General features: G+C 38.5%; 2 protein-coding genes across 2 annotated transcripts; one reads left to right on the top strand and one right to left on the bottom strand.

Moving 5' to 3' along the window:
• The first annotated feature begins 223 nt into the window (after positions 1-223).
• On the top strand, positions 224-1,807 carry LOC118736355 (mucin-5AC). Its single transcript, XM_036466449.1, has 2 exons — positions 224-286; positions 557-1,807. The coding sequence occupies exons 1-2, from the start codon at positions 224-226 to the stop codon at positions 1,805-1,807; spliced, it is 1,314 nt and encodes a 437-aa protein (XP_036322342.1).
• Positions 1,808-5,998: 4,191 nt separating this feature from the next.
• On the bottom strand, positions 5,999-6,821 carry LOC118736642 (adult-specific cuticular protein ACP-20). The gene is made up of 2 exons (XM_036466689.1): positions 6,642-6,821; positions 5,999-6,555 (listed from the first exon to the last, which is right to left on the bottom strand). The coding sequence occupies exons 1-2, from the start codon at positions 6,762-6,764 to the stop codon at positions 6,205-6,207; spliced, it is 474 nt and encodes a 157-aa protein (XP_036322582.1). The 5' UTR covers positions 6,765-6,821; the 3' UTR covers positions 5,999-6,204.
• Between the last annotated feature and the right edge of the window lie 5,575 nt (positions 6,822-12,396).

Here is a 12,396-nt window from a genome sequence, read left to right as displayed (position 1 = left end):
CAACACTTCGATTAACGTGTCTTCAACAAAAACATTTTACCGGCGCAACCTTCAAAAAAATGTTTGTAAGTTTCCCCGGCACGTGCTCAGGTGCCGACAAACAAGAATAAAACAGAATTCACGTCTATGGATATGTATAATAATACATTTATAAACGTATGTATGTATACTTTCAACAGCACCCACAAAGACGGGCTTATAAAACTTAAAGCGATAAACAAAGATGTTTAAGTTCGAATTGGAAAGCGGTGACGAATACCAGTGCAAAGAACCCGCAAGTGAGAAGGCTGGTAGAAAACACACAAAAAACCAAACAAAAAAAAAAATGCCGTCAAAGGTAAATTTACACCGACTAGGTCGATAACACAATACCACTACCCAATATACCTCCCTCAGTGCATAACTGCGAATTGGGCAATATCGGTAGCGTCGTTTATTTGGCATAATATGTAGCTTTGCCGACGTTGCTGTCGCCGCTGTAACCCACTTATCGGAACCCGTTTTCTTTTACACGACTTATTGTGTTTTTTTGGCTTTCTTTCTATTCCACTTTCAGTGCACATCGTTCGGATTGTTATTGCTGTTGAGTGCAATCGTTGCGCCAGTTTTTTCTTCACCCAATCATCGTCACTTCCGATCGCATTGCGAAGATGAAGTGTGGGAAGAGGTGCCATGCGAGCAGATATCTACTAGAAGTACAACAACTACAACAACAACAGAAAGTCCACCCCGCACTACCAACGCACCCACTACTCAGAGACCTTCAACCACACCACGCCCATATACTAAACCGCCAACCCCAGCGCCCGAAGTTTACATTACAACCACCGCTGCTAGCGTCTCGTCTACCACACCGAGCACCTACCAAAATTGCTATTACGAATGCAAAGGTGGCTGTAAGGAATTCTGCCGAAAGGTAACTGTTGATGGTGCATCTGAAAAGCAAGTAACCCAAATCACAAAAACTTCCCATCGCGTGCCAAACGGTCAGCTCCATTCGGAGCATGTACATCAACAAATATTCGTACCACTCCCTACTCCCTACACTCCACATGTTCCCTACACACCAGCCACATCGGCCACACCGATTGCGCACCTCAGCGCTACGCAGGAAATTTACCCTCCACCATCTACCAATGAACTAAGCAATTCCTATGGACATACACAATTGGCCTATAAAATTCAGGCGCCACAGCCAATATTACCTACAACGTATGCGAAAGCAAGTCCAGCGCCCAGCATTTATGATAACTCAAAATCTGATAACAACTATTCAGAAGCCTTGCTGGACGCCAGCTATTCCGTGGACGACTTGACGCGTCTTTTGCAAATGGAAAACCTTAACAGGAATAGCGCCACCGCCTATTACCAACCAGCTGTTTACGGGCCTTCATATGCCTCTAATGCTGAAGTACCACTTTACACAATTCAACCAGCTTCTCCTTATCATTTGCCTCTGCCAGAACCTAAATACTCTTCCTCAGCGCCAACTTATGCAGAAGCAAATAAGAGCTATCCCGTGGTACCACCACAATATAAAAACCCTGCAGAGAGCAATCCGGCTACACCAAGTCCATCGACGGCGACTTCTTCGGCTACTCAGTATACGAATTACATTAATAAAGGTTACTCAAGTGGACCAACGCAATATGGATCCGCTGCTGAACCAAATAAGGACCAACAAAGCGCGCATTCTTTGACACATCAAGCGGTTTATAGCGACCCAAGTGTAGAGTACGAGAACTCAATACCTTACAACTCGCTAGCGTCTGCGTATGCCCCCCGTCCGCAACTCTATGGGATGTAGTAAATATTGGCTGACTTAAGTTTTACATAGCGAATTCAGTTTTTAGTTTCTAATTATTTGTGGAATTATTTATTTATTAGGTAGATATGTATTTACTTGTCTTGAAGAAAATAAAGTAGAACGGCTAAGATTATAACTATTTTTAATTTGAATTCGAGATCGTTGTGAAAAAGATCTTCAAACGTATGATCTTAAGTCCAGCTGGTGGCAGTATCTCTTATGGCAGGTTCTGCTCCAATAAGGTGCCGCTGGTTTCGTCTAGAAATATTCAGTCATAACGAGTATAAAAGAAAGTTTTGAATAAAAATAGCTCTTCTCCGCTTTGATCCGTTTTCCATGTCCTAATATCAAAAGAAATGCAGCATGGTTTGGGTACTGGAAAATCAATCAAATCATTCTACTCAATTTCATCTCAACTTCCGGTATGATATAAAATACTGATAGTCTAAGATCCGACAAGGGCACGGACCTTCACTCATCTGTTTAATGGATGAAATCAATTTTGTATGAAATTTAACGTGTTAATAAATATTTCGCGAGTGGGTTGGCTCAAAAAATTATAATTATTTTTTAATTTTGTACTCATTTGTTTAATGAACAAGTTATATACCAATCGAAAGTATTAATCCTATAGAATGTAGAAACGTTAGCATTTAAGATGATCAAGATTGCTCTAAAGATAACTTAAGTATTAACAGTTGAACTTTTTGAAGTTGCTAAACAAGCTAAATTTAATATTTCATATAGGTATCAAGGGAGAGCTGCTAATAAAGCTCTATTTCTGAAATATCTATTAAAAAAGTTGCCACCTGGTAAGAAATTTAAAGTCAATTTAATATTCCCGTTAATTTAAATATTTTAATATGGGTATGAAATGAGCGAGGTTTATTTGGAAAATATGTTTTAACATGTTGGTCACCTGTTTAGAAATTCAAAAGCACAAATTTAGTAATAGATTAATAAGTTCAATGAAATATTCTTTATATGCGTATCAGATGAGAGAAAGTTTCATTTTGAAAATACTTTTGAATTGAGAGGTATGTATGTAAATTTATAAAATATTTTTGAAGACCTTGCGGCCAGTTTAAAAGTTAAATGCGAGGGTGCCTTAAACAAAAGTTAAAAAAAGTTTTTCTTCAAAATATTTTTGAAGATGGTCGCTAACTGATTTAATTGATTTAATTGTATGTTGCATATTTACACCAATTAGTTTGAACCCATTTCTAAAATTTATGAAATCAGTTGTTTCAGCATATATCAAAATTAAATCAAGTAAGAAAGTCTAAGTTCGGGCGGAGCCGAACATTAGATACCCGGCGCAAGTATTAAAAATATGTTTTTCACATTTCCAAAAGCTACCGCTACATGGCAAGCCGGGGTGTATCAATTTTGAGTAAATTAGCGTCCTTAAATTTCGAAATATTGAAGTTTCAAGCATTTCTGAAATATACAGTTATATGAAAAGCGGTCGTAATTTTAGCCCGATTTCAATTATTTTCAATGTTTTGCTTCTATGTGGCAAGCACAATATTCGTACCGAGTTTGGTACAAATTGGTAGAACGGTTACCGAGATACATATATGTGATCAAAAGTGGGCGGTGCCACGCCCATGTTCCAAAATTTTACCATAAACGTATTTCTTGGTAAAGAATTGTTGCAAGCATCAATTTTGAATAAAGAATCTTTAATATTTACTGATTTATCGAAGATTTTGTATTTCTCTAAATTACCGTTATATGGGATGTGGGCGTGGTTATTGTCCGATTTTTTAAATTTTCGGCCATTTAGTATACTGTACCATGGCCAACAACTGTGCCAAGTTTGGAAGAAATTGGTGCAGCGGTTACCAAGATATACATATGTAACCATAAGTGGGCGTGGCTACGCCCGTTTTCCAAAAATTTATAATATTCTTATTTTCCGTCTAAAACTTATTGTAAATATCAATTTTGAGTGAATAATCCTCAGTAGTTACTTAAATATCGCAGTTTTCGTATTTCTGAAAATTACCACTATATGGGAGGTAGGCGTGGTTATTGGCCGATTTTGCCCATTTTCAATACCATCCGTCCTACGCCACAAAGAAGTGTACGTACCAAGTTTCGTTAAGATATCTCAATTTTTACTCGAGTTATCGTGTGCACAGACGGACGGACGGACGGACAGACAGCCACCGCTTAATCGATTTATCTTTTCATTCTGATCATTTATGTATACATTTGTCTATATCTATCTCGATTCGTTTTGCCTGTTACAAACAACCGTTATGTGAACAAAGTTATAATACCCTTGTGCACAAGTGCGCTCGGGTATAAAAATGCACTGTCAAAATGGAAAGACATCAGATTCGGTTAAACCAACATCTAGGTTATACAACACCACCGATGGAGCTCGAGAATAAGATCTCCACTCGCATCCCTTCGAAGAAGGATTGGAAGGACAACTCGGTCTGGGGCCTCCAAGAACACTCCATAGAAATCTACACATGAATTTATATTCAGGATTTAATAGGCCGGAGCATCGGCCGATTCTTTGCCGATTAAATCCTAAATATAAAGTCATTTCAATTACAAATGCTTTTATAAACTTTTATGAAACCAAAAGAAAAACATAATCAAATAACTAAATAACATTACCTCATTCAAGAATCGGCCCAAAACGGCGGATGCCGGTTCTTTTGGCCGATACTAGACAGATTAGTCGGTCAGACTCTAATATGGGTACCAAAGGAAAGAGAAAATTTTGTAGAATTAAACAAGATACGATTTTTCGGTGCAAAAGGGCGAACGGGTATGGAAAATGTCCCTTAAAAATATTTTCCTTGAATATTCTTGAAAATTTGCAATATTTATTTTTGAAAAAAATTTTGGAGACTGATATACACGCGACCACATCCTTGAATTTCGGCATGCTAACGTTATTAGCTTAAAAAAAAATAAAATTTATTAAAAGCGCATTTTCAATACCTATTCATAATTTTGATTTTATATTCTACAGTATCTTCTCTTTCCTTTGGTACACATATTGTTATTCTACACTGGCACTAATTTTTTTAAATAATTTTTTGAATTAATCATATCTTAAAAATTTCAAAAAAAAGTCCTTAAAAAGTTCTGACGTCAGACGGAAAAACTAAAAAACCAGTTTTACTATATTTGGCCCATAGTTTCGTGATTATATTGATTGTTTCGTGTTTTAAAATTTTTTTGTTTTTGTCGCACGGTGTTATGGGCTTCCCTTTGCCATATTTTTCGTCTATCGAGCAACCCACACTTTTTCACAATAATACTAGTATTTTTTGTTCATTATTATTTTAAACTTTATTACGAATTTTTTTTTGCTTTTTAGTTTGATATGCTTTAAAAGCGTGTTTTTTAGTTTTTTTAAACTATATTTATTTTTAATTTTTTAGTTCGATTTATTTTTCACAATCGGTTTCGCGATTGAATAATGCTCATACAGCATCGAAATTATTATTTTCTACTGCTAAAAGAAGTGGCGTATTGCCAAATTCATCTTTGCAATTAATATCAGTACCGCGGTCAAGCAGTGGAAGATAGCGTTACATCATTTATTTTCAGCCATAGACGGGATTTGAAATCATGTCTGGTAAGTTCGTTGTCTCGCGCCTACGACTTGCGCCTTAGCCCGCTTGCCAACTGTGCAACTGACAGGGATAGAATGTATTAACAATAATAAGCCGAGTGCTCGAGTCGGAAAGTAGTAGACGGTACGCATGCGCAGACAGCGTAGTTGTCTCACTTGCTCTCACACAGAGGCTGTGTGAGGAAATTATTTAATCCTGGCGATCCTAATCAGGATAATGAGATAAATTTATGAAATTATTATATTGTCGCTGATTCTTGATAAGTGTACAAAGTTTGAATTAAATCTGTCCGTTTAAAGTGGGTCAAAATCGAGTCCAAAGGAGTCGGTTATAAACATACATACATACAAACATACAGGTGAAGCTAATAAAAGGGTGTAAAAAAGTGTCAGCTGTGGTTTTGTATTTATGAAAAAATTCATATATTTTTGCACATATGTGTATATTCGTTGCTATCGATGATAAATCAAACACCTTTTTTTACAAATGAATACATCTAACATACAAAAGTACAATATAATGTTATTAAATGGCACATAAGGGATTTATTTTTCACAATTCAATTAAAAACTAGTTGCGTAAATAAAACTTAACTTCTATTAAATGGATGACTTAAGAAAATATGTGTGTACATATGTATGTGTGAATATGAGTAAATGCATCTTGTTCCGAAATTCTCCTTGTTTTGTCGGGATTCTTACATTCTCATATATTTATGACTGTGTCGTATCGAGTATTCTATGGTGGACTTTCTTTTCATAATTTATTTTCTATGTACAAATGGACGTTCTAATGATGCAGCAATGTCGGTGTCAATAGCTTGGTAGCAATTAGCTTATGATGCACTTCAGGGACTGGAATTTTTATATTTGTAGGTTCACGTGAAACAACAGCTTCGAAGCCACTGTGATCATCTGCTTTGTAGTGGACGACGCGGTGATGACCATCGGGATCGATCAGCTCGTAAACACCTTCAACGCGATCATCTTTGCGTGCTTCTTTCTGCGATTTAATATCGCCAGTGTGTGGATCGTGTACGGCATAGTGGAACTCATAGGCGACTGGGCCATGCTCCTCATGAAGATCTCTGAGTTCAACCACGGCGTGCACGTGTAGAACGGCTATGGTGAGAATAAGTAACTAAGGGCGGAAATGTGTATGTTGTGTATCAGCAAGTAGCTGAGGTCAGCAAGTGGGTGTTAAATGCATCCAAATTTTGTACATACCTTATTAATCATTTTCTCAGTTCTCTCGAAATGTGCGATCTCCGTCCGTGAAGTGCGCGCGCTGCAAAGTGCAAACGAAGTTTGATTGTATATTGGTATCCTGCGCGCATATTTATACATCATCGGAGCAGTTGATCAGCGCGCTAGGTGCAACAAGCTTAGTAGATATTCAGCTGCTAAAGCCTGCGTATCTCACATTTCGCAATTGCTTCTTCATCACTTTTCAATACTTTTTTATTGCGTGTGACTTTTCGTTGCATTACTTTTTCGACAGATCCAGTTAAGCTGTTGAGAGATCGATTTTCGATTGAGCACTTTAATTACTTGCAAATGTACGCCCAAATAAGTGAACGACTTTACCGTGCAGTGCAGCGGCAGAGAGATGTTGCAATACTGCTCCACTAAAAATTATCACTCAAACCAAAAAAAGAGAAAATAAAAAAAATTCAAACTCAGTATGATTCTGTGGCGAAGCGCGCTAAATGATGTCAACTTGGCAGCGCGCGGTTTGCACAAGCTCGGCGTGGTGGTGGTGCGCATGCGCATACGCATTATGCAAATGCAAATGCACCGCCAGCACATTTTCGCGGTGCGTGTTGCAAAATGCATGCTCTTACTGTTTACACAGATTGCGGGAATTACACTTGCACCGCACTTTGCAACCTGTTGCGTATATTTCCAAACAAGATGGATAGCATTTTGCAGCCATGCGCCTCAACGCCTATAGGTAGCAGTATTTAGTAGTACACCCTAGCAGGCGTCGAAGAATTGTTGCAGCTTTGTACTTTTATTATGTATTTTAAATTCAATAATTAAATATGAAACAATTTCTTAAGCACTTTAAACTCTGGCAGGTGCCACTTATGCTGACATACAAATACATCAAACCTGCTGGTGTGGGTTTTTGTAAATTAGACACGTCCGACAAGCATTTTCAGCGGCATATACATAAATAACCGCAGTTTTAGATGGCTGTTGTTTGCAGTTTGCTTCAATTAGGAGGGTATCAAATCCGCTGAGGCTTAAGTCAAGCCGGTTATGAGTACGCCTCGTTGATCCTGAGCGCTAACTCGGCTAGCAATTCATGTAGTTGGCCTTGTAATTTATGCGTAATTTTCATATTAAGTTTAGTAATTAATTAAATAAAATCGCTTTAAAAATATTTATAATGGTTTCTGACACACAAAAGTCAAGGTGATCAGAAAATATGGATTCTACTAAACTATACGTTTAGATGTAATATTTGGAAATTTACGTAAAAATTTAATTTGCCAAATCTTTTCTGAGTTGTGAATGGGCCTTAGTTGCACGAATATTTATGTAGTGGGAAAAAATACTTTTCCACCGATACCTTAAAAACGAAAATTGGAAAGAAAATTACTTACGGAGAACGAGAAGCGTTTTGTGCTTCTTCACAATGTCTCAAAAGTTGCCACTGGATATGTGATGCGGGGTCAAAGGTCATCAGTAACGGAAAATAGATGGTATTATAATTTTTAAATTTGGAAAATGCTCACAAATTTTTTTATAATTGTTAAACAATTGTTTGTAGCAGAATAGGGGACACTGAAAGACATTTGGTATCCCTAAGAGAGGCCCTGACTCTAAGTGCACAAGATATCATTGGTTGGTTTCCTTAATAGCTCCTAAAAGGGGTTGGTAAGCGAACTCCTAATTGTGAGGCTATATATCAGTGGTTTTTAACCGGTGGTCCCCTCAAGTGGTCCGCGACACCACCAAAAAATCTAAAATACGATTAAAAATTCAAGCGCGGCATGCCTTGATATTGCAATGAAAACAGCTATAAAACTAGTAAACTTTATTAAAAGGAGTGCGCTGATATTTTTAAACATTTGTGCACTATTATGAACTGTGAATAGGTTAGGTTAGGTTAAGTTAGGTTTAGGTGGCTTTCCCCTATAAGGGTCTCACTTAGACCGTTAAAGTTGGTCCCTTGTGATACCACTGCGAACGGTAACTGCTACGTTAAAGCGAGAATCGCTTAGTGCCGAGAACGAAGTTTTCCAGGCGGCCAATCTTAATCCCGGAGAGCTCCTCCTGTGAGAGAGTATGAACCCCCGGTCCACCATCATGGCGCATGCCCTGGTATTCCTCCAGCGTTTTCTGAGTTGACCCGAGGCCCGTCTTCCCAAGAGAAGTCCACAAGTAGTTAAGGGAACTTCCGCCGGGAGCCACCTCATCAAGGGTGCCGACTCTGGCCAGTTCATCAGCCGCTGCAAAATATGCAACGTCGAAACCCATGTATATATTTTGCAAAAAAGCATAGCAAAATAAATGCGACCCTGCGCATCTCTCACAAAGAGAGAAATATAACAACAACCACATGGATTGAAAAGTCCAGAACTAGAACGACGCGGCTGTAACTCGCTGAAATTGGAGGAAAGAGCAGGGCTGTAAAAAATTGCAATCAAATTGGAATGCAATCGCATATTTTACGTAATATTGCAATCTGGTTTAATTGCAATTAACATTGATTGCTTATATTTTGATTGCAAAAATTGATTGCAATAAGTTTTTGATTGCAATTAATTTTTGATTGCAATCATTAATTGCATAAAAATTGCTAACAGCAATCTGTCTAAATGACATTTATTTTGATGAGTAATTGGAAGTACGATGGTGAGGCACACAAGCCCTCAGTGGGTTAACGTATCGCATTAGCAGCGCAAAGTGAACCCCCCCCTCTACTTCAGAATTTGATTTAAGAACGCCCTATCTCAGAATTCGGTTCAGAAACTCCCTATCTCAACTGCCGATGCAAAAATGCCCCATCTCAGCACATTTTCAATGTATTTTCAACCGAATTCTGAGATAGGGCGTTTTCAACCAAATTCTGAGATAGAGGGTTTTTCAATAAAATTCTGAAATACGACGTTCTTCAATCAAATTCTAAAGTAGGGCGTTCTTGAAAAGTTTTCTGCCCTATTGCAGGTCACCATATTTCTGGTCCCCCCCGTGGGATGGCCAGACGCTGTTCGCTGAGTGGCAAGCCCACTACAGGAAAGCCCAGGATTTCCGGTGTTTGCCGTGCAGGCCTCCCGTCCAGTGCTATGTTTGTGAGTAGCATTGGCCTTTGAACTTCTCGGGCCAGGGGGTGCCTTGGTCGTACTGCTGGTGGGTGCGGGTGTACCTTATATGCTTCCGCATAGGGCTACTTTTGGTTAGGCCCGGTGGTACCGTGGATTTGCTTTGTGCAGAGTTTGTGACTTCTTTCGGCCTTTGTTTGGGAGCGCCGGACTCCCGTACTGGAGTTGAAGTTTTAAGGTTTCGTGTTGTTGATTTGTCCATATTTTGTCCCACGAGACGCAGAGAAAGGGAACGTCCGCCTGAGCAGAGACCTGCTGTACCCGGGTAAGGCTAGTTGGCTCCGAAGGTCGCCCGGTATCCGGAGCACTCCATTCGCGATTGGGTTTGGTGAAGGGCCCCCTGCCAGGCTGATCCTCGGCACGGGTCCTATGACACCTTGATCCGGTCCTGCAAAGAGAAGGGAGTGGAGAACTGGCAAGGAGTTTGTTCAGAAAGGGAATAATAGGCGTAGGGATTAAGGAGGGGTCGCCGCTCGAATCAGCCGCCAGGGCGTTACCAGGTGTCGCCACGAGGAGGCCCCTTATACTAGGGGGGGTGCTACGAATACGCTTTGGGATGTCGCGTGTGTGCAAGACGATCACCCCCATCAAAGACCCCCCAAAACGGTGCAACAAGTACTCAGTTGCAAGTTTTTACTAGTTTTGTGTTCAATAACTTTTTCTGCTAGTTTTCTCTTTTTCACAATTTCACGTTCTATTTTGCTCAATTTCTTTATTAAAAAAGCATGAATAAATTTTTGCATTTTTGAGCTTGCAATTAAAATGTTTGATTGAATCAGTGATTTGATTGCAATCACAATTATTGCAATCAAATGTGCTTACAATCAAATTGATTGTAGTTTTTACAATCAGAAAAATGCAATAAATTTTTATTGTAATCCTATTAGTAGCACAATCATTGATTGCTAAAAAAAATGATTGCAAATTTTTACAGCTCTGGGAAACAGTGGATAATAGCTCTGCGACTGTGCGGCACTCTGTACACGTACAGACGTCGTGCGATAAAGAATTATGCATTCCACTGGCGGCAATACGCCCAGGTTATTGTGATCTGGACTTCCCTGTCATATGATTCTATATTCTGTTCTCCTTCTAGGGGGATTATTTATAGGCATCGTTCAGTACGCTGAATCGAATGGCATGGGCCTAAAAATGGGCTGGGGAAAGTATGAGTTGCTCCTTGAAACGAAAATACCAGATCTCCCAAAACTCAAAAATCTGAAATTAATTGGAGAATATCTGCTAAGAAGAATCAGATAGGAAAAAGCGGTTCTATATTGGGAACCTGGGCTTACCAAACTTCGTCAAAGGTCCAAGAGACTTCTGAATAGAACATAAAAAACCCCCAAAAAAAAGGATTAATCCCAATATGAAAGGCAAGCTGCTAGACTACTGCTGTGATATTGACAACATGACGGAGTCTGTCAGGCTGTGTAAGGTATGTCAACAGGATTCTCTCAAAAAATTTAATACATATTATACCACGTTGCTGCTGGAGACATACAGCACATCCGCAGGAATGCGAAAGTGGATAGTGTGGCGGGAAGAGCCATACACCTAAACTGGTACATATGTAGCATCACGTTTGGGAATCGGTGATGTTTTCTTTAGCCTTTTTCGACAACGGGGCCCACATGATGTGTATCCGAGGATGTGAAATACAGGCTTCTAAGAGTTGTTTATGCCTGCCTGGACTTTGGAGGAAAGTTATAGCAGTCTTCATTCCCAAACCGGGAAGTGCCGGAGCAGTGTAACCTGGTTTCTAGTCTTTCAACGTCTACATGTCTCCTTATAGTAAGTACTTATGTACATGTCAGAAGGAGCTTAGTTTAGGATATGTCTTCTTTTTATAATGAAAAAAGCAGAGACCCAGAGTAAGAAATATGTCATGGTGGAGTTTTAAAAAAGTCATCAAAATTTTCGTAAGAATTATAAGTCTTTTTAAAAAATAATTATGTGTGAGAAATTTTTTTTAAGTCATCTTAAACTATTATTTTATGACTTATATAATAGAAGTATTTTCATAATATTTAATTATCAGCGAGATAAATATTTTTAAGTCTTCAAAGACTTTTATTTTGAGACTTATATTATAAAAGTCTTTTGATAATAATTATGAGTGCGAAAAAATTTTGTATATAGTCTCGAACGGGTCCCAAACCAAGCCCCAACTGGTCCCAAACTTATCCCCAACTTTCCCAAACTGGTCCCCACCTAGCCCCGAACTGGTTTCGAACTAATCCTGAAATGCTCCTGAACAAGTCCCGCCTTTTAAGACTTAACAATTTTTTTCGCGCTCATAATTGTTATGAAAAGATTTTGATAATATAAGTTTTAAAATAAAAGTCTTTAAAAACTTAAAAATATTTATCTCAATGATAATTATTATGAAAAAGCTTTTATAATATAAGACTTAAAATAAAAGTCTTAGAAGATTTAAAAATACTAGTGTTCGCCCAGCGGTTGAAATTCAACCGATAAAATTAAGGATAGTTTATGTAAGTTGAATGAGCTAAAATAACATTAGTTGGAATGGGTTAAGTGGAGGGGAGTTTAGCTTAGTACTTGGCATAACATAACATAACCATAACATAAGAATAAATAACATAACATATGAAGCATAACACACCACAATATAACATCGCACA

Source organism: Rhagoletis pomonella, unplaced genomic scaffold, assembly GCF_013731165.1.
Source record: "Rhagoletis pomonella isolate Grant_MI unplaced genomic scaffold, Rhpom_1.0 Rhpom_scaffold_00003, whole genome shotgun sequence".
In the NCBI taxonomy this organism is placed as follows: Eukaryota; Metazoa; Arthropoda; class Insecta; order Diptera; family Tephritidae; genus Rhagoletis; species Rhagoletis pomonella.
Note: the sequence above shows the minus strand (reverse complement) of the source record. Positions and strands in the feature narration are given on the sequence as shown.

Bases quoted from the DNA above. Each gene is read 5' to 3' on its own strand.
- LOC118736355 (XM_036466449.1), top strand. From the start codon at position 224: ATGTTTAAGTTCGAATTGGAAAGCGGTGACGAATACCAGTGCAAAGAA. The intron at 287-556 runs GCTGGTAGAAAA...TTCCACTTTCAG, and splicing joins AAGAACCCGCAAGTGAGAAG to TGCACATCGTTCGGATTGTT.
- LOC118736642 (XM_036466689.1), bottom strand. From the start codon at position 6,764: ATGATGTATAAATATGCGCGCAGGATACCAATATACAATCAAACTTCG. The intron at 6,556-6,641 runs GTATGTACAAAA...TTCCGCCCTTAG, and splicing joins CTGAGAAAATGATTAATAAG to TTACTTATTCTCACCATAGC.